Source organism: Terrapene carolina, unplaced genomic scaffold, assembly GCF_002925995.2.
Source record: "Terrapene carolina triunguis isolate 2854851 unplaced genomic scaffold, T_m_triunguis-2.0 Scaffold62, whole genome shotgun sequence".
Lineage (NCBI taxonomy): Eukaryota > Metazoa > Chordata > Testudines > Emydidae > Terrapene > Terrapene triunguis.
This window is the reverse complement of record NW_020664413.1, coordinates 62,127,405-62,149,300: the sequence shown is the minus strand read 5'-3', so window position 1 is coordinate 62,149,300 and position 21,896 is coordinate 62,127,405. Positions and strand designations below refer to the sequence as shown.

Below are 21,896 nucleotides of genomic sequence, written 5' to 3'. Positions count from 1 at the left end.
ACCCCTTCTGTTTAAAAGAAAACTCCACCCACTACTCTCCTAACTCTCTTCACCAGTTCCAGGCATGTTACTTAATCCCTTCTCCTTGCATATCCATTGCTTGCAGCCCAGAGGAGTTTGGGGCACATGGAGGGAGGAGGAGGTCACACTCTGAACCCTGGGACTTGCACATAGTAGCCCTATTCCAATGACTTTTGTAGGGGGCTCCAAGAGGTGTTTGAACTGCCTCATATATTATGACACCAGTGAGGACCAAGCCTATTTACCAGGTCACTTCCTGACATGCACTGGGAAGAACGTAATGTCAGGGGTCCTTTCCTACTTGGGAGGGCCGAATACCTCTTAATTCAGCAATTTGAGAGGATGATTTGTAATAATACTAAATGCAACACTGGGACAGTTCAACCAAGAGGTCCTCTGATTAGCTTACCGGGGCAATCAATCTCTAGGGTCTCTGAGCTGAAAAAAACATGCTCTGATCCTCTGCCAGGAGCTAACGATCCAGTGATATTATGAAAGAAGAAAGAAAACCCTGCGCTTCCTCTCAGACTGTGAGTAAAGATGCATCTGGGACACATCATCCAGGAAAAAGCAAATGCTGAGTAAAATACAACAACTAGAGTAGAATAATATGTCACTGCGCACTTACCATTCTGAAGCTTGTCAGGAAAGAAAACTGACATGGTCTCTGTGTCGTTTCTCAAAATACACTGAATCGGCTGCTGACTGACCCAGCTGTATACTGAGAAACCGAGCTCAGGAAATTAGAATTTGAAAATAATTGTTTTAATTACTTTAGCACTTATCTCTGTCCACAAATGATCTGTGAACAGGTTGGCACTGGTATGTATATGGTTTTTATTCAAAATTACTTGTGTGAACAAATTTATGGCTTGGTTTCACACTGGGTCACCCAGAATATTCACTATTTGTGCGTCATGACTGGTCAACTAAGTCACATGCTGCTGTTTTTTTTTCTCTATGTGGATAACTGAAATTATATCTTCTAGGGCTGGCTAAAGAGTTTCCACTGAAACTTTTGCTTGATGGAAAATTGGGGGTTTGTTTAAAGAACATTTTTCAGAAAGCGTCAGCTTTCCTTGAAACTTTTGGGGTTTTTTTGTTGGAAAACCAAAAAGCAAAAGGAAAATGTTTGTTTTTTCACCAAACTGTGAAAATTATTCAATTTTGCAGTTTGGGTTTTTTTCCATCAAAAAAATCAAAAAAATTTCCATCAAAGAGTCAAAATTTCTCTGGAAACTTCCCCCCTCGTCCCCCTTGTGTTGAAATTTTCCAAGGGAACCCCTTCCTCCCCATTTTCCAACCAGCTGTAATATCTATCTATTTCAGATCCCTCCTTTATACTCATCTGTGCCAGGGTATCTGCAAACCCAGCTGGCAATGACAAGGCCGCTCACTAATGCTCATGACTAAGGCCTATTGTGCTAAAATGTGCTTTTTTTTTAATCGTATTGCATCCTCTCTCCTGATGGTTTGTTTTTCCCCACCTATCATTTTCTGTTGTGACAAACCTGTAAGCTCTTTTTAATAAGTGTTAGTACTGTACTTTGCACAATGGGCCCTGAAATCGGATTGCAGATCTTGGGTGTTACGGTGATACAAATAATAAATGAGTCTTCGCCATAAGAAGACAGGAGAGCTCTCTTTTTCTGAGTGCATGATACCTGCACGCATTTAGAATTGTTTCAGTGAATCTACCACACAAATAGCAAAACGGGATTTTTTTAAACAGCCATTTCCAGCACATATGCACTCTCAAACATGTATAGGTGCTACTATTCCTGGCACACTTGCTTTCCATGCACATCCTTGCAAAGAAAAGCTCACTCACCTGAATGTTTGTGAATAATGCCTCAATTCAGCAGCCCTTTCAGCTTAAAGTTAGACACGTGCTTAAGTGAATAGATGGATTTAAGTGCATGATTAAGTGCTTTACTGAACTGGGGCTAAAATGACTAGAAAGGGTTGCAAACAACAGCAATATGATTCAGAGTGTCTGGTAAGGCCGATTGTTACCGATTATTTCTCAAAAAAAAAAATATTAATTAAAAGTTTGGCAAAGAAAAATCTTGAGCCTCACATTTTATGCTCTTGTTACCTGTCCCCATTTTTCTCCCACCTACGCGATCTAGCTGTCCCCTTGCAAGATGCTGACCAACTGCTTCATCTTCTGCCTACTACTGTAAATCACACTGCCAGAGGCAAGGCCAGGGAGAGCACGTAGTTCCTCTAGTCTGGCTGATTAGCACCAAGATCAGGCCAGCTGGCCGGTGGTACGGGGAAGAGAGAAAGGGTATTTTGGAAGGGCAAGCTGGCAAGATTTATTGCAAAAAAATATTTTTTGTTTCTGTTAGAACCGTGAGAGAGGAGGACAGAGAAGAAGAAATAGGAGATGCCCTCCTTGAGAATTCAGACTGCTATCCATATGGCTCTAGGCCTCTCCGGAATTCAGTTCTCAGCTACACCAAGTTTAAACCCGATGCAGAGAATGTGAATGTGTGTGTGTGTGTGTCTGTGTGTGTGTGTGTGTGAGTGAGGGAATGTTGGGGGGGAAGGTAGCCCTAAGCCACCTTTCCTTTCCCCTGAGCTTCGGCCAGCTATCTTCCCTTAGAGCAGCCTTGCAGCTGCTCTAAGTTACCCAGTCTGCAGCCAGCTGTGGTTGTGGCACAGTGCCATGAGCTTTCCCTTTGTACACCTCACGTGGAGCAAGTGATGGGGGCACAGGGCTGCAGAGCTGACTTTGCGCTACCGAGTGATGACCCTGCCTCAAGAGCAATCCTCAGCTGTCCCTTTAGGGTCACTTTTCAACAGCTTTGCTATGAACAGTGTAAAGCTGCCAGAGCGGGGGCTGAGCTTTTACGCTGTAAACTAAAACACACATAAGTATGTTCTCTCTAGTTGTGGATTCGAAACGCCCAACAAACATGTACCAGTCAGGATTCTGGTGATGTGTAAATTACTTGTGCAATTTAGGCACATGGAGAAGTGCACAGACACTTTTTCTGACTCTTGAAAACGTGGTGCGATACGCGTTAGAAAGGCGACACCAACAGCTAGTACCAACATGCCTGCTCATTTCGCTTATTGGGCGACATTCATCTCTGGAGTAACCCCTTTGACAGTGGAGTTGCCCCATGGATGAATATGGAACATCTGGCTTTTAAAAAACTATTTTATCTCATTTATAATAAATAATAGCCGGTTGAGGAGAGCTGACTGGCTAGCGCACAAAGAAAATTCACAGGTATTTTCACCAGCAAACATAGCTTGTGCATGTCACTATTAATAGTGGGGTCATACCATTCATTTCCCATCAGCATTTTGGTGACTGGCACTTTCTGTGTGAAAACATTCACGGAATCACAAACATTTCACTAATTTTAGAGCAGGTATTTATTCATCTGACAGTTCATTTCAAAAGTGAGTGCATTAATTACCATTCATTACTCTCCTGCTGATGAAGTTTTAGTCATCCAATCCGGGAACAGAACCAACACCATGTGACAGAGTTCAGTGGTCAAAGGGACATAGTCAAAGAGAACAGATCTCAACAATACAAAGGCTGAAATTCAAAGTCAAGCTATTTCCATAAACTGCTTGCTGAATACTTATGAATAAAGTAACTCGGATCAGTTGGTCAATAATTCATAAACAGAAATAAGGGCTAAATTTACCAAATAATTTATTCTCCCCAAATAATTCAACCAGCTCTACTACTCAGTAACTTACATAAATCCGCAGCTTTCGACTAGGGTGGAATAAATGACCAGGTTAGCGGCAACAAGGGAAAGCAGATTAACTTCTGTTATTGTACTTGGAGCCTTCTCTTACCTTCATGGCCTTAACAGCCTGTGACCCAGAGTAATCAAATTCCCCCGCCTGACCAATCGACAGACCTCCAGATCCTAGGATGAGAACTTTGGAAACCTAAAAGTCAGCAATATCAAATGATTAGAATGATTTCCCAAAGGGTGCAAAAAGATGGGAGTTAAACTGGAGTGAAGGGAAACTGTGCAGTGTGGAATAGCCTTGAATCATGAAAAACTAGGTCAAAGAGAGAAGAAAAGCCAGCTTCAGAAAACCCGCAGCTGTCTGTCCAACTTTCCAAAAAAAGTTTTATTGAACCCATCTCATGCACAGGTGGGTAAAGAAATGGAGGCGACTGATGTTTTACACAAAATATACAGTAAACGTACTGATTGTTTAATTTATTTATAGACAGCCAGGCTTCACTTTGGCTTCCCACATCTCTGTGTTGTATTTTTTATTCAAAGACCAACTGCATTCTGAAGGCACAATTCGCTGTGCAACTCGGCTCATGCTAAGAATTCCAAACTTATTTTCAAGCAACACAGCTTTATGCTGTCAACCAAATCTCATAGCTGGATACGACTGCATGAGGTGCCAGGAAATATAGAGATCACCATAACAAACATAGATTCTGCTCTGGAGAACGTACAAAAACATAGACACAAACCTCCGTGTCTCAAAACTTCCTCGAAGGAACAGAGAGTTCATAAAATAATGAGAGAGAGAGAGAGAGAGAGTAATCCAGTGGTTATAATGAGAATAAATGAAATCCTAATGTAGCTTTTGTAAGGGAGTCCTGTACTTCAGTTTCACAGGTAATTTTTTATGCTCTGCATTCTCTCCATCTGATTCAATACTAGTTACAGCTGATGTATGATTGATAGCTAAAAATAAAGAACATTAATATACTGACCTCAAGCCTAGAAGCTACAGTTGTGGCCTTGGGCAGCACTGAGGCAACTGTTGTACCTTTTCCCTTCTTGATCAGCGAAATGAACGAATCGAATAGGAACTGGTAAAGGCAAACACATGTATATTAGCGCCCAACCAGGACTAAATAAATACGAATGAAAGACAGAAAAACCAGGCCTGCCATGGGTCAATCCACTGCTGCTGCAAATCAGCATAGCCCCATTGACTTCAGATGACTTTGACTTACACCAACCAAGAATCTGGCCCCATATTTCTAATTTCCATAATGATCTTTGGCGTAATGCCGTATTCAAGGAAGCAAGATGGTATCAGGGAGGAGACTAGGGAGAGAAAGCCTATAGAACCCATTAATTCACTCACACCCATACTTTACTTGTACATGGGTGATAACACATACAAGGGAAGAATGAATGTTAAAAGTTAGAAATCCGAATATTGTACTCTTCACCGGATCAGTGGAGCTAAACAGATTTACTCCAGCTGAGGATCTGATATGGCAGAGTGCAGCTTCAATCTATCAGCATATGCAGTACACTACAGTATTCATAGACTGGACCTGCACAAGGGGTTACAGGGACAATTCTGGGGTGGTTGTCAGTTCTTCTCAATTCACGGATCACTCAGAGAGGTAAGAAACTTTTTACCGAGAGATTCACTTATAGATCTAATCAACAATATCAAATTACAATTAAAATCAAATCACTTCCAACTACTTCTGCTTCCTTTCCCAAGAAATACTCAATAATGGATTTATGTTCAGACATGCCCTCTCCTTGCATCACCGCCTGCTACTGCTGCTTTGGCATTCACTGAGACTACACAACCAGTTGCTATCGGAATTTGCATGAAGTCACAGATGGGGGATTAAAATTTCATTTCAGTGAGGAGAACAAGAAAGAGTGAGTGTGAATCCATTTATATAACTCTACAGTTACAAAATATGAAAGTGGAACTAAAATGTATTAGAAAGTTAATGAGGTTTGTTTAAAAAAAGCATCTGGGTTTCTTTTTTTTTTAAATAAAATAGAAAATTTTCTTTAACAACCATCTCGGGTAAAAGGAGTATGGGTCCCGTCCTGCAAAGATTTAAGCCCATGAGTAACTTTCTGCACGTGAGTAATCCCATCAATGTGAATGAAGTCACTCAAGGACCCAAAGAACATGAGATTGATTTCTGCTACTCGTGTAAATGGAGTCACTCGAGAGCCTGACCCAAAGCCTACTGAAGGCAATGGAAGTCTTTCCACTGATTTCAATTAGCTTTGAATCAGACCAAATGCAGGCAAGTCTATGCGGGACGGGGATCTTGGTTAAGGTCCTGACATTTCTGAAAACAGGCCCTAAGAATGTCACTGCATCAAGATTTTCAGGGCTCCTCCATTAGCTGCTCTATACTCTACACGCATTCCTTCAGCCACCCCCAAAGCAAACCTGAATCAATCTCTGTACAGTACCTCTGTGTCTGTTGGCCCCGCACTGGCCTCCGGGTTAAACTGTGCTGCGAAAATTGGTTTGGTCTCGTGCATAATTCCCTGCAGAGATAAAAGAGTTTGCCTTAGACAACATCCTGGTAATCAGGGGGATAGAGGAAGGCTACTGCTTGCAACCCTGTAGGCATTGAAGGGCAAGGGACCGGTATGCTTTTTGGGGCCTTTGAGTTGAAACTTGTTTCATTCCAGGTCTTCAGAGTGTTTTATCCATTAAAGCATTGAGCCATTCACCTTTTACCGGCAATAAAGTATCCATGTAACCTACTGGATTGTGCACTGCTGAATAGCGAATGCTTTGAACAGCGCTACTGATTGCCAAGCACTTACCAGAGAAGATATGCTAGTCTCCTTCCAGATGCAACATTGGAGCAGGTGGTGGAGGTGGGGTATACATTGGAACAGGCTGGGAGAAGTGGACACACAGCAGTAAAAGGTCACCCTGGAGAGGGCTGAAGTAGAATGACTGCTTCTACTGCTCTGATTTCATATCAGTGCTGCTGAAAACACTGGGCCAAATACATCCCTGCTCTAACTCCACCGACGTCGGTAGTTTCATTATTCTAGGGATAGACATGGCATAGTGTCTTTAATTCAACACCATGAGGCAAATTATGGATGCTGCAGCAGCGGGCACAGGTTGTGTCTTCCCAGGGCCACTGTCAGGAGGTGACAAGTGGGAACACTCTGCCAGGCCAAGGAGAGCTGGAGAGTTGCCTGAGCTGGATTTTCAGCAGCTGCTTGCAGTTCCAAGCAAGCTGCAGCAGGAGGCACCAGACCTCTCTCATGAATGGCATGACACAGGCTGCAGCTTGGCCCTGGGACAACGAATGAGAGAGGCCTGAAGGAGTCATTGCTGCATCATGAGAAGGTGACCGTGTCAGGTGGAAGATGAGAAGCCCTGGACTCTAAGAGGGCCCACTGCAGGCTCTACCTCCACTCCCCTGAGGGAGGGCCAAAGTAGGTCTCAGCGTAGGTGTGCTGGGTAGGAGCAGGGATGAGCGATGTGGTTGAGAGCGGAGGGAGACAACAGGAGAGAGCATGGGATGGTGATGGGGGTGGAGACGAGAGATGGGCTGTTGGCCGGGGGCCTTTGTACAGCTACTATAAAGTGAAGAATTCACAATTAGTTAATTATTGTGCAAGCTATGCCCTACTTCTGGTCACAGAATACCATGAGCTGGCTACAGTTTCCCTTAATGTATTAGTTATTTTTATTTATTCTACATATATCATTTCCAAATTTTTACTCTATGGCTTGATTATCAATATTTGGTATCTGCTTTGGTTTGCTCAGCTGGGACTGGCCAGATCGGTCACACGGTATCATTTCTCTTCTCTGAATAGAAGAGAACACAACTTACATGTGTGGTTATCAAATTCAGTTTCTGTGAATGTTTTCAGAATGTGGGATAACATAGTGTGGCTCTTCGTTCCCCTCTAGTGGCTACACCATGTATAGCCGTTTATGAGTCTGCTACTGCCTCCAGCATAACAGACCTGGTCCTTTAGATCAAGCGATAAAGTCTCGTGTTTTTTAGATGCAGAAGTTGTAAGTTCACCCCCCACAGATGACCCAGCCCGGGACATCATTCTTGCTCATCTTACTCTGAATTTTGCTTTCCACAAACATTTTTGGCAGCCAACTGCTCCAATCTTCATATAAAGTGAACACAAAACGGGGTGTGTGAATGAGACCAAAGCTAACTAATTTCGACATTGAAACAAACAGTGGTGGGAATGTTTTCCCCCCCACTATTTGTCCAGCTCTACTCAGAACTGTAGCCAACACCAGCTGGCAAACAAACGTCTGCTAAATGTATCTTCCAGAAAAGTATTTTGAATACACACTAGCACAATACAGCAGTTTCCAACCTGTCAAGTTTGATGTGGGCTGGGAGCGAAGAGCTAATACAAGGTATCCACCTACGGGAATTTTTTTTCCAAACAGCTACTCTTAAGCAGCATTTCTATGAGTCTCAAGGATAACTCAGGCTTACAGAAGGCAGCCTTGGTTAGTGGATAGGGCTGGGATTCAGGAGGCCTGGTTCCTATTTCTGTTTGTCCACAGACTCACTGTGTGACCCAAGACAAGTCATTTCTCTCTGTGCCACTGCTTCCCCTCCCACCCTTTGTCTATTAAAGCTGTAAGCTCGTTGGGGGCTGAGATTGTGTCTGTACAGCACACTGGAGCTCTTGTGAGGGTTCCGGTCTCGAGGCGTCACTGTGATACAAACAACAATATGGCCATGTGGGTTTAGCAGTCTTGAGAGTGGGTGATTTCCAATAAAGGCACAGAAATCATCCTCGGCGGGAGGGGGTGGGGAGAGGGAGGCATTTCTTCCAAGAGCTTCCAAGAGCTGTTTGTTATCAGCTCCTCTAGAGGTGGCAAGGGGTCATTGCGCTGATTCTGCAGCTTGCTTAGCTGACCAAGTGGTCACCCGCAGGTCACAGTAACCCGATTCGGCTGACAAAGCAGTGCCACCAAATAAAGGTAATTATCAGATAATGAAACAGAGAGAAAAGATTTCTTAGGGAACAACTGGCCATGATGGATAACCCGCAATGCTGTTCCTGCAGATAAAGCAGGCTTGAGTGAGGCATGTGAGTGAAATAAATGACCGTCTTCCCCGACTCACCCATTGCCTGAGCAGGTATCGGGAGAGAGTGTGTTTACCTCATTTGTTTGATCATTGACATTCACAAAAAGAGGTTTCCAGCCAGCAGGAAGGGTGTTGCTGTCAAGTGCATAGCCATGGTTCTGTGCTGTAATGAAAGCTTGTCCGTTCAACAGGTTCATAACCGGCTGATTCTGACCTCTGAGAAAAGAGAGGGGGAAAGGACAGAGACAGAGAGGTTGGTGATGGAAGCAGGGCCGCCGAGAGTGGGTTCGGGCCCCAGTGAAAAAAAATTTTCGGACCCCCCAGCAGGGCGGACCGGCTAAACAGGGCCGACGAGGGGGAGGAAGCCGGGCCCCCTTCCAGACCGCCGGGCCCCGGTAATTTGTACCGGCTTCCCACCCCCCCCCCTTCGGCCCTGGATGGAGGGAATCAAGGGCAAGAGGAGAATATCACAGTAATGCAAGGCAGTTAGCAAAAGCAAAGTACTGACCATTCTAATTACTCACCTGAAGAATGACCAAAGTCACAGATATTTTATCTCCCCAACACAAATTAATTTAGAAGGTCTGGCTAGGGGAGGGTGTTACAGCTACTCAATACCAGCTATTCGATTTCTATAGTCAGTATCACATCCACAATGATAAAGAAATCAAATTCAAACCGTGATATTCTTTAGCAGGATTGGACCAACTAATACAGTAGTTCTCAAACTTTTGTACTGGTGACCCCTTCCATATACCAAGCCTCTGAGTGTGACCCCCCCCTTATCAATTAAAAACACTTTCTTATATATTTAATACCATTGAAAATGCTGGAGGTAAAGCGGGGTTTGGGGTGGAGGCTGACAGCTCGTGACCCCCCATGTAATAACCTCGTGACCCCCTGAGGGGTCCTGACCCCTAGTTTGAGAACCCCTGAACTAATACAAACGCTTTCTAACCTGCCTTGAAATGAACCATTTATTTAGGGGAACAAGGTCAATTGCTGGAATGAATAAATAAAGTTACTGCTCTCCAGGTTCTGATGGAGTCATATCAGCGTGCAGGCTAATAGAGAGGCCTGCTGAGAAGTATGATGCAGATAGTGCACGGAAGACAGTATCCAAAGGAGCATCGTTACATACAACAAGCCGAATGTATCTGTCAATGGTAAAATCTCCTCCTCTGTCTAGAGTCACATTTGTAATCTGAGCAATACACTGAGCCGAGATATCCGATTGCAGCTGCAATCAACTTCCAGCAGGAGCAGCAATGGAGGATGTACCAATGTTATCTTTGAAGGTCGTCATACCTGCTCCAGTTCTGATCTCTTGGGCACACAATGCCCAGTGTAAAAGTGCCATGGTTGGGCCGCTGTATGTAAATTCACGGTTTCTCCTAGTGAGTTATTTAGCAGGGAGGATTAAAGCAGTATCCTTTGGACCTGAGCTACAAAGATGGAAGGGGATCTGGTGGAGATGTTAATTAGTGGCCAGCAGCGGGCATAGTGCACAAATGAACACTGCTGGCTGCTCGCCGTGCTTGACCCAGGGAGAAAGATGTGCATTCTGCATCCATGGCGTTCACTCTACCCTTTAGGCCATGTTGTGACATGACCTATGGGAAGAGGGGACAGATATGCAGCAGCATGTGCAGGTCCCCAACTCATCTGGCATCCTGGGGAGGGCCGGCTCCAGGCACCAGCTTGCCAAGCAGGTGCTTGGGGCAGCCATTCCAGAGAGGCGCGGCACGTCCAGCTATTCGGCGGCAATTCGGCGGACGGTCCCTCACTCCCGCTCGGAGCGAAGGACCTCCCGCCGAATTGCCGCTGCAGATCGTGATCGCGGCTTTTTTTTTGCGCCGCTTGGGGCGGCAAAAACCCTGGAGCCGGCCCTGATCCTGGGCATTGGAGGGGGGGAGGCAAAATGTTGATGTATTGAGTTCTCTGAAGTCCTGAGGGCATGTGTTCAGATTCTGTAAGGCACCAGTGTCATCATACCTGTTGGCCATGGGCATCTTGTAGGATGTAGCTCCAGCTGCTATTCCAGTTATCAGATTCCCCATGCTGACTCCAAACAACGGCTCCTTGCGATCGCTCTTCAAGACCTAGGTGGAAATAATTTTCATTAACCCGACTGTGAGATCCATGGGAACAGTGAATCTCCAAGTTCAGCAATAAAGCAAACTAGTGCATATTCTTCATGCATTTAAATGCAATGTTTTCAATTAGGATTTAATGTGTCTTGACAGCTTCCATACAAAAAAGAGCTTGTCCCTTTGCTGCCAGGGTAGCGTTTCTTATACACTACTAATGCCCAGGAGGAAATTCAGGGTGCCCAGCACACATGCACAGCTAGGGACCAATGCTCCGCCCACCATCACATCCCTCCTCCAGGTGTTTCGAGGTCACTCCATACAGTGGAACTGGTGTGGTTCTGCTGGGCAAGAGCTAGGGAAGCCACTCAGTGACTGTCTTTGTTCGGTGCACAGCACGGCTCACAGAAGTGTCCTGTGGGGCGGGGCGGGGCTGATGGGAGAACAAGTTGAACTCATTGCAATATGTGGGGGTCAGGAAGGAACTTCCCCCTGGTCAAAGTGGTAGTGACCTTGGAGGTTTCTTGCCTTCATTTGCAGCATGTAGTGTGGGCCACTTGCAAGAGTACGTGGGTATATCTGACAATCATTTCCCTGATGTTATGGGGGCCTTGGGCAGTGGAGCACTTTGATCCTTCCTATTCTCTGCCTGTGGCGCAAAACAGTCTACTCTCCTGTGGGCTTGTCCTACCATAGTCTAATTCCAGTTGTTGGGTTTAGCGCGGGGGTGTGGGGTGCTGTTGGTGGCCTGTGACATACAGGAGGTCAAACTAGATGATCTGGTGGTCCCTTCTAACCTTACACTCTATGACTACGAGTGGTGGACGCATGACTCTGCAGATCTGCTGAGATTGCTCCCTGAGAAGCAAGGGCACATGCCCCCAGAAGCAACCACAGTCTCAGGGCAGGGGAAGCTACAGCCAAGCAGAAGCTCTGCGGTCTCTCTACAGCCTGTACAGGTGTGATCCCTTCTCTCCTTTGCTCCAAAGGAAAACCCCAGTTTCCAGAGCCATGACTCAGGCTGCTTTCCAGGGCTGGGCCATAGGGAATGAGCAGTGGCATCGCACATCACTGGAACTGAGAAGCACCAGCCATCTGTAAGTTATATAATTTAGAAGAGACGGGCATATTTCCCAGGACAACCATACTGCTCCGTAACATGCACGTTTGCCTTGCTTGACTTTGACACAGATCTGCACTGACTCATTAGCGTGTGCCGCGAGACACCACCAGTACGATGGTGATATTAATGGTGATTCTTCTTCAGCGCCCATAACTGTGCTAAAGGCTTTACAACCCTATGACTAGGCAGATCCTTGTCCCAGAGCTAACAGTCTAACTAGACACAAGACAGGGATATATCCTACTCACAAAATGACCAAAGTGAACTTGGGCACACGACTCGTTAGCTCCACGATCATTCATTTTTCAAATACACGATCTGACCAGAAAAGACTGAGTCCGCTTAAAGGAACCATCAGGTCATCACCGGCAAGCGACCCCAGTGCACACGCTGTACCTTCTTAAGATTCTGGATCAGCTCCTGTGCCTGCATTGGATCCCCAGGGCCGCCGGAAAGAAAAAGCCCATCATACTCCATCCTGGTGAAATCATGATTCCATGGGACCAAATGCACCTCCGCGCCTCGCTGGCAGAGAAGCAAAAGAGGGAGGAGGAAAATGCTTTAAGTCAACTTAGCCTCTTAGTTCATTCTAACTGCTCCCTTAAGGCCCAGCAGACATATTCCACCCAACCAGCCCTGAATGCCAATATGTAGACTCTCTTTGGTAAATCTCTATTTTAGGGATGTATTTAACAATGTAACAAGCCCGTGGCCACCTAGGACTTCATAGTTGTCACTGAGATGTTCACCACGACATTAAAGTCTTCACAGTGACAGCACAAATAGCCCATGAAACCTATTAACCTAAAAGCACAGCGTCCTAACTCTTTACTGAAAGGAGGCAGGTTAGCCCGGATTCAGTAGAGATAGGCTTGGCAAAATTCAGGTTTGTAATCATTGTGATGGATAGTATAGATGTTTATTTTTAAGCATTTTTTTATTTTTATCAATTTAACGTTTCACATTTGCAGGAATTATGTGAGGTTCGGGGAATGGGAAGGAATCAGACAATTATTTAATGATGGTAGATGCTGAGATTCAAAAGGATAATGTTTCCTAACGGTTCAAACACAAATGGTCAACATCACATGTCAACATAGACAAAGTAAATATCCTTAAAACCAAACCCTAATAAGTTCTCAAGCTGCATTTCTCTTCCTTTGCCTAGCTGGAGATGTCGATTGTTATCTCTGGAAATCTTTTTTGTCAGTTTGTGTACGTATGGTGAAATAGACATTTACTGATGTTTACTGATAAAAATCTAATCCTAGCAAGACTAAGTAAGTAACTTGGGCACAGATTCTCAAAGGTATTTAGGTGCCTAACTCCCACTGAGGTCTCGTTAAGGATCTGGTCCTTAGGCAAAGGCTTCACTTTATGTCTGTGAATAGTCCCATTGACTTTTCTTGGCTCCCAGGCAACGGACCTACACTGGAGCTTCAAGTGAAGCACATGTTTAGTGTTTTGTTGAATTGCGATCAAAGTTACTTGCCCAAGGCTACCCAGCGTGCAAGTGGCAATACCAGGAATAAAACCCAGGAGTCTTGTCGTTAGGGTGACCAGACAGCAAGTGTGAAAAATCGGGACAAGGGGTGAGGGGTAATAGGACCCTATATAAGAAAAAGACCCAAAAATCAGGACTGTCCCTATAAAATCGGGACATCCGGTCACCCTACTTGTTGTACAGTTTTCTGCTTTAACTGCTCAGCCACATTCCTTCCGTTAATACTAGTTCAATGGACTTCTCTTCGACCACACATAGGTGGTGCATGTCATCCAGAGACAACAGTGCAAGGATCTGTTACAATTCGATCTTGGATTTGTGCTGCTTAGGCAACTCTAGATGGCTTTTGCTGGGCTGACTTTCCCTAGTGCCACACTGCTAAACCCTTTTCCATTGGAAATGCTCCCTCCTCCTCTCCTTAGCTTCACCGACCTCTTGCTACATCCTTTGTGAAGTTCAAACGGTTTCCTTTGTCCCAATCATTTAAAATGGGAGAAACAGTCATGTCTATCAGACTATCAAATATTAGGTGCAAGCTGTAACCAAAAATGGCTGCATGATGCAACGCAAAGCATGCTTTCTGTTACAGCCTTAATGTTTGCATTAGCAGAGAATACTTTTGGACATCAGGAACCCCAGTTCCCTCAGAGAATGGAAGGCCACCATCTTACTGCTTTCTCCTGAGAAACAAGACAAAGGGCTAGTATGGCATAAAGGCCGATATCTCAATTATGAGAAAGCCTTCCAGGAAAAAAAGTATTAGTGCCGAGTTTCCTGCTTTAAATCATTTTTTTGCAATGCAGGGCTGATTCTTCCTTGGTTGCTATTAGGCAGGTAGCGACATATCCCTTGCAGTCTCCTCAGCTCACACGTGAGTCCCTCAATGAAACCATCTCAGTCTCCTGCCAATAGATCTTCTCATGGAATTCACACACAGTGGCTGCCTTATGGCTATTCTTCACCATCAGGTTAGCTTTAGGGACCATCTATAAAGTTCAAAGCATGACTCACCCCACTGGGAATCATCTAACATGGGTTGCACTTATAATGAAATGAAAACATTCAGGTGGAGGGCAGTGGGTGGGATGGATCCCTACCAATTTTTCGAATAGAAGGTTCAGTAAGAATGAGTAGCATGCTCCCTGGAACAGATACAGCTAAACTATCAGCCTGTCTTGTACTAAAGCAATGCTGCAAAAGAAGCTCCCTGGAGGAGAAAGATACAGAACACTGACTTACCTTTACTAGCAAACGGATAGCATTGTTCTTTAACCCACAGTCCACAGCTACAACTTTAATTGGATTCCCTTTGCCATACACCTTGACTTCCTATTGACAAGTTTAGAAAAAAGATAGACAATTACTGTACGTGACAAACCACAAGCCATAAACGCAGTGAGGGTGTTTTGCACACAGGGTGGTAGCAGATTGATTGTTCGCTGCCAGGAAGTGACTGGCACTTACCAGTCAATTTACAAGGAAATCTCAGGAAGTGCCAAAGAGGTTAATTTTTTTTTACGAAAGGCAAAAACAAGTGCAATGCTTTTTCATATACTGTTCGTTACAGTCATAACAATGATCCCTAAGAAACTGGCTGTCTCCATAGTTAATGACTAGCTTTTCTGTGTTTCGCCTCATTAACGGAAAGTAGCAACTCAATTCTCAAGAGCTGTGGCTTAGATGTAGCACCACAGAGAGACAGTGATAGATACCTTGGGCCAGGTCCTCAGTTGGTGTGAACTGGAGTCACTCCACTGACTTTAATAAACCAAGGCCAATTTACACCTGCTCAGGATCTGGCCCATTATGCTTTCGATGTCGCTTTGATTCTCCACTTGCAATAAGGCTGGGATGTAACAGAATGAATCTCTATGTTACATCTACACAATACAGAATCACCACAATATCAGTATAATTTGCCATACCAGTACAGACCAATAGCTCATCTAGACTGTCACTGAGAGTGGCCCATGTTTATACGATATGGATGGTTTTATGTTTTTTCCAATGCCTTTCCTGCAAGACACTTTCCCATCTGCTGTCATTTTGCCCCTTTCTTCACATTATCCTAATGTAGCGCGTTGTTTTGATAAGCTGGAGGATTCCATAATGTAGGCAATAGCATGGCCTTCTCTATGGCGGTTCTGCTCATAAGCATGGTGTGTGACTGATTGCTATGTTTGAAGAAGGAGTTCCCCTAATGGAGTGACCATTATAGGATAGTAAGACGGGTAGGGGTTAGCCTTCCTCTACAGCACTGAACAGAGATAATCTATTGGGATGTGTCTACTGATTTATATATCACACCATCTGGTGGGAACATACCCCACAATGCATTTCCTGAGTCTGCAGAGCATTGGTGCATCTAGGTCCTCTCCATCTTCTTTTAAGTTTCTAATACTATTTGTCATGCCTGTGTTCTGATTTGCAAAGGGGTTATCTGTCTGTTACAATCTTTGGTACATTATCTTATAATAAAGGAGTGGTTTAATTTAACTTAGGAAACTGCAGAACCATATTTATGCAAAGCAATGTTGGTTTTGGTTTTTACAGCTCTTCTACCTATACAGACATTGCTGTATATGCTTGTTCGAACAAGTTAATAATGTAGGTTGGGACTTTCGAAAGTGCCAAAGGTAGTTAGGTACCAAACTCATATTGAAAGTCAATGAGCACTGGGTGCCAAACTCCCTTAAGTGCTTTTGCAAACTTTCAACCACATTTTTAAATAGGCTTCCGGAGGGCTTTTGGCTCCTTGCAGCTCACATATAGAGGGATCTATGCAACATTCATGATGCAAATGCTTCACTGGTGGTGACTTTCTTTGGTTGTTCTAATCCTCATACAATTAATTACAGAGCAAAGCTGCCCTGAGTTATTTGGACTAGAACAAAAAGCTCTCATCTGAGCTAAATCTTGCAGAAATTCAGATCCAGATTTGAAATGTGTAAATCAGAACAATCTGTGATACAGGTCGCTAATAAAACCCCAAACCCTTCGTTTTTGAGGTTGGATTCTTGGCTTGCAGGTACCATAACCTTGCGGCATTAATGATTTTACTCTGTCCAATTGGTTAGATTCTTGTGGACATAAATGACTTGACCTTCTCAAATGGTTAAACAGTTCATCTGCTCTGGGCATCTGAAAATAACACACTCAAATTAACAGCATAATAATCTCTACAGAAACTGCCTGCTAAAGGCAGCCAAAGTCTACAAGGCTGGCCTGTATAAAAACCTTCAGTAAACAGAGCTATCTCACTAGCATAAAAAGAAGAAAAAATCACTTCTAATGTACCACTGATAAGAAAACTTCTGGTCTTACTGCAGCCTGATTTACATGAAAATAGCTGTTTGCTAGCAAATAGATTATCATGTCCAGTAATTGCCACCATTGAAGAGTTTAGCTAATTGTCAGCTTTATTTGTGAAGTTGCTTTTTAAGCCTATAAAATGAAGTTATAAACATAATGAGACCACAGAAGCTCTGTTAATCTTTTTATATCTCTTTTAAGGATGGTATTTCCAGTATCTCTATAGTAATTCTGCCATTACCAACAGAGTCAAGAGGAGGAAATAACAGAGAGGGGTTTTATTATAATGTTTCGATCAGCTGACGGCAGATGGGCATTCGCATGTACAGAACGGTCAAGTTTCATTCCAAAAATATACAGTGTCATTGGTGGAAAAGTGTACAGTGCCTGATCTGAGGGACTCGGCGATTTCATGAGATTCCCCAGGGAAACATGCATTAACTTGTCATTGTATGCCACAATAAGGGGCTCTTCAGAAACGGAAGAGAGCATTGACCTATCAGCCTTCCTCACTGCCATCAGGGGCATAGACAGAATTAGCACTCAGCCCCACCCAAATCTATGCGAATGCAGAAGCCAGTATCTGCGTGGTTGTGGATCGGGAACTCCTGGCTAAATAACAGGTGGCTCTCGGCCCATCTGCCGAATGATAAGGCCAGCAGGGAGCAGAGTAGCCCAGCAGGCCATGCCGCTGCCTATGCCCAGCACTGGAAATGTTTCCCAGCCCCAGACTACTTTGCCAAGAGCCAGGTCCCATGCAGGCTCCACCTGGCCCGCCTGACCCAGCTTAACCTGTGCTTCCCATGGCACGGTGGGGATCACCCCCTCTTCACTGGCCAGTCCAGCCCCCAGGATCCCTGCACTCAAATCCCTTCTGTGCACCCAGTTATCTACCCCTACAATCAAGTATTCAAATAGATGCAATAGAATAGACAATAATGTATAATATAACAATATGCAATGCAAATGATTTGCTGTGATGTCAAACCTGTGATGTTAGCCTGTCTACCTTAAGCTGGGGCCCACCCAAATTTCTACTCTTAGCTTTGCCACTGACTGCTATCCTTTCAGCCCTGTGCAGATTGACTCAGGCACTGTCTGCACTACAGCGACATCAGAGTCAAGGGACCCATTCCAAAAACATTGCCCCTTGACTGGGTTATAAGTATAGCACAGTTAAAAATTGTAGTGCAGACATGACATCAATGCATGCCTGTTCTGGTTTAACAGCCTATCCTTGTTACAATGGAACATGGTTTGCAGACCCCCATAACACGGTTACAATCTGTGTTCCGTTACTGGTCTATATGCTACCTAGAACAGTAGTATGTAGCTATGGTTAATACCTACCCTGGGGGACGGGGGGGGGGGAGAGAATCCCTGTCCAGTATAAAAAGGCTGACTTCTACAACCAAACTAGCAGAAACTGTGCTGGAAGAGAGTGATCAAACAGGATTGTGAGTTTTCTGGGATTTCCAACTTTTCACTGACATTTCTTTAAGGGAAACCACATTTTCCACCAGCTGAAAATTCTTCGCACCGTGTGAAAATTCTTCTCACCCCCCATGCATCATGGCGATACCTACCACCTACTACCACTTGGTCTCGCCCTTCTCTTAGTCCCCTATCTGGTGTTGCCAGTTCCTAGGCTAACTGTTTAGACCATTCCTACTCAACACAGTACTCCTTCTAATGCCACCTGGCCCTAGCTCCAAGCAGAGGACTAAAGGGGTGCTCTTTCTGCAGTCATTAATGGGTAATCCTCAAAAGCTTTGGAGCATGGTACAGTTTGCAAAAGCACTTAAAGGTCTCCACATTGCATAGTCAAGTGAGAATGATTTATCGATGAACGCGCAGTGTTTACTATGATAAGGAAAAAGGAAACTCTCTAGGGCAAACGGGGAGGAGTTTTATTACTCAAGTGTATGGCACCCACATTGGAGAGAGAATTCTCACCTTGGTTGAAACATCTGCAATCAGGTTCTGCTTATTTGGATCTACAAACTCCACAGGCTGACCTTCAAATTCAATCTTCCCCAGGACTGTGCCCTGTGGAAAGAAAGCAGTAGACCGCTAAGTGTGAGCAAAGAAGAAGTTGCAAACAGTGGCGCAGGTGCTGACAGACAAAACTCCGTAGGAAGTAGAACAGCTGCTCCAAGACTTTAGTTTAACATTACAACCACTTCAGGCATCTTCAGAAGTTTGCTAGCCCTCACCAGTATCAAAAGCGGTTTAAACACCCTATATTTTGGGGGAGGCAAAGCAGGCAATAAAATCAGTGGATATGGGGCTAGGTCAGCTGTCTAGGGGTAGCAAAATGGAGTGCTACTCAGGGGAGATCAGAATTCAGCTCTCAAGATGGCAGGCTTGCGGGTCTGGGAGCACTCCCAAAGCCAGCATGCACCTTAAATGTTTTCCCCGTGTGCCGTCTTCTGCCAACCACTCTGGTTGACTGGAGGAGCAACTCTGGTGTCAGGCACAGGGAGTTGCATCCTCTCTTCTCAGCGGAGGCATGGCTGGACCTTTCAGCATGGGAGGAGGAAAGTGAAAGGGAGCGAGGGGGTGTTTTCATATCCCTTCCTCAAACTCCTATGATAAAGCATGGTACCTTTACATTCTGTAGCCCCACACTAATGTGCGCAATGGGACTACACACTGGCTTCAAAGGTACTCCTGTGCACAGCTGGACCAGGGCCAGGCCACACACTGTAGTACCTGAGACATTGCAGTCATTTCCCTATTCTTAGAGCAAGAAGGAACTCCAGTCTCGTGGACACCTGTGTGTGCAAACTGTGCGTAAGTGACAATGGCAGGCACTGGAAGGGCTAGAAGCTGCTACCTTTACTCATACCACCTAGCACCGTACACCACACGTAGCCACAGTGGGACAGCCCCCATGTGAGTAGGGGTGGCGGAGTCTGTCTCCCAGGTCTTCATTTCAGGTAAAATGCCGTTAACAAACTCTTTGCTAAGTTGCCCTCTTTCTGGGACTTTGAGGAGACTTCTCTTTCCCTTCTCACATTTGCTGATTTGGTGAAGTTTATATGGGGGCAGAAGTTGAAAAGGCCTGTGTGACCTTCAAGAGACAGCCATTTGGGAGCTCTGAAAATTGCTAAGCACTGCCTTGCAACCCTGAGAAAGCTAATTACAACACCCCCCCCCCCCCCGCCTCACACTCACAGTGTCTTACCTTGACACTGGATTACTTAATGAAACGGTGCCCTGTGTTTATGTTCATTTATGCATTCATCATGGTGAACCCTCTTCTCATCTCCCATTGATAAACATACACAGAGTGAAATATTAAGCTAGTTTTTCAACCTGACTAAGATTAGTGGGAGAAAAGGTGACATGATGCATTTTTTAAAAACCATAAACCAATATCGCTCTGAGTCCAACATAATGTGCATTACTACCATACGGTGTATGCTAAGCAAATGGTTATTGAAAGCACATTTACTATGGATGAAAGGGGCACAGATCCATTAAGGGATACGTATCAAGGAAGTACAAAATGTATTTCCATTTACAAACATACTATATTAAACAGTACTTGTCTTCTGTCTACAAAGACAGGCATTTTCCTTAGTATTCATTTGTGCAAATACTATACTATGCAAGTTAGGTCCTTCATACACTGCGGGGTGGAGGGAATGCAGGTTTGGACTGTCTCATACAACCCAAATACCTAATAAACAAAAAACCAGACAAGAGCAATAGAAAAGCCTCAGCAGTGCAATGATTTTTATTCCAGATGGATTTGATAATTGCTTTACCCAAGATGTGAAATGTACCTGGCCATTAACCTCCCTCCAGTAACCTAATATTCCACATGTCCTTCAAGGGTCAGTGCTGGGAAACCAGATAGGACTAATGGCCATAAAAAAGAAAATAAAAGGCTTAGCCCCAAGAAGGTGTAATTGGCCTCATCTAGGAATTAGCGTAGCGCAGCGCAGCCACTTGGTCTCCTCAAGACCCGTTAGATTAGGGCTGTCCCTTTCCTTGGAGGGTCAGATATGAAATAACACAGGAGGAGTCCCACCAAACTCTCTCTCTCTCTCTGCCTACCCACAACACGCACACATACCTGCCTGCCTGGGACTCCCTCAGGCTGTAGCAACCCCTCTCCCCCCCGCTCGCTTTGTACTGACCCACTTGTACGGAGTGGGAAGCCAAGAGGAGAAGAGCTCAAGGACAGTTAGGGAGTTCCCACTCTGCCTCAGCTCAGGGGTACTGGAGTCGTATGGGGCGGCAGATGGAGGAATCTCATCTGGACCAGTGCTCTGGCGGGCAGGTCAGAGTGTGTGCGGTGCACAGGGCTTGGCAGAGCAGGGTCCTGAGGAGCAGCGTGAGTCAATAGCCTCAGCCATTAGGGAAAGCACGGGATGAGGCTGGGTTTAACGTATTTGGAATCAGGGAGGGGGATCGTACCTTGCCCCGAATGATTTTAGTCAGCATCCTTGTGTCAATCCCACACAGAGCAGGCACCTGGAGGAAACATACAAGAGAGCCCAGTCAGAAAACAGCCAGGGGAAAATTACAGACAGGTCACCTTGCTGAGCAGCCTATCAGAGAGACACAGTCCCAGGACACACCTCTCCTTCTCTTTCCCTCTCTCTCCTTTGCACATTCCTTCCCCTCCCCATGTCCCCTCTCAGAAATGGCAGGGTTCCCCAAAGTATCTAGGTGCTGTGCTGGGCAGCTGGTACCTGTACAATGAAACACCTGTGTGGCATATGCCTTTCTGTCTAGTCTGTGGGCCCAGTTCTGGCCTAACACCAGGGGGCTGGGTCCTCAGCTGATATAAACTGATACAGCTCCACTGACAACAAGTCGTTGGCTTCAGGGATGCGACCCTGGTGTTCCATCGGTGGGATTCCATTAACTTCAATGCACTTACTCCCAATTTACACTGGGGTGCGCGGCCTCAGAATGTGGGCCTACCTGAGCAGACCCCTGATCCATTAGCAGCACACACTGGTGTCTGCACCTGGAGTAGTTTGAAACACGGGA

General features: G+C 45.0%; 1 protein-coding gene across 1 annotated transcript in view; it reads right to left on the bottom strand.

The window, feature by feature from the left end:
* The window catches only part of CPS1 (carbamoyl-phosphate synthase 1), a 119,526-nt gene that overhangs the window by 76,095 nt on the left and 21,535 nt on the right, over positions 1–21,896 (bottom strand). Inside the window, exons 5-13 of the mRNA XM_024204905.2 lie at positions 21,315–21,371; positions 18,840–18,932; positions 14,811–14,900; positions 12,464–12,592; positions 10,850–10,956; positions 8,929–9,070; positions 6,219–6,296; positions 4,745–4,843; positions 3,853–3,948 (exon numbers count right to left, since the gene is read on the bottom strand). Of these exons, the coding sequence (XP_024060673.2) occupies positions 3,853–3,948; positions 4,745–4,843; positions 6,219–6,296; positions 8,929–9,070; positions 10,850–10,956; positions 12,464–12,592; positions 14,811–14,900; positions 18,840–18,932; positions 21,315–21,371 (891 nt within the window). The remainder of the gene's footprint in view (positions 1–3,852; positions 3,949–4,744; positions 4,844–6,218; positions 6,297–8,928; positions 9,071–10,849; positions 10,957–12,463; positions 12,593–14,810; positions 14,901–18,839; positions 18,933–21,314; positions 21,372–21,896) is intronic.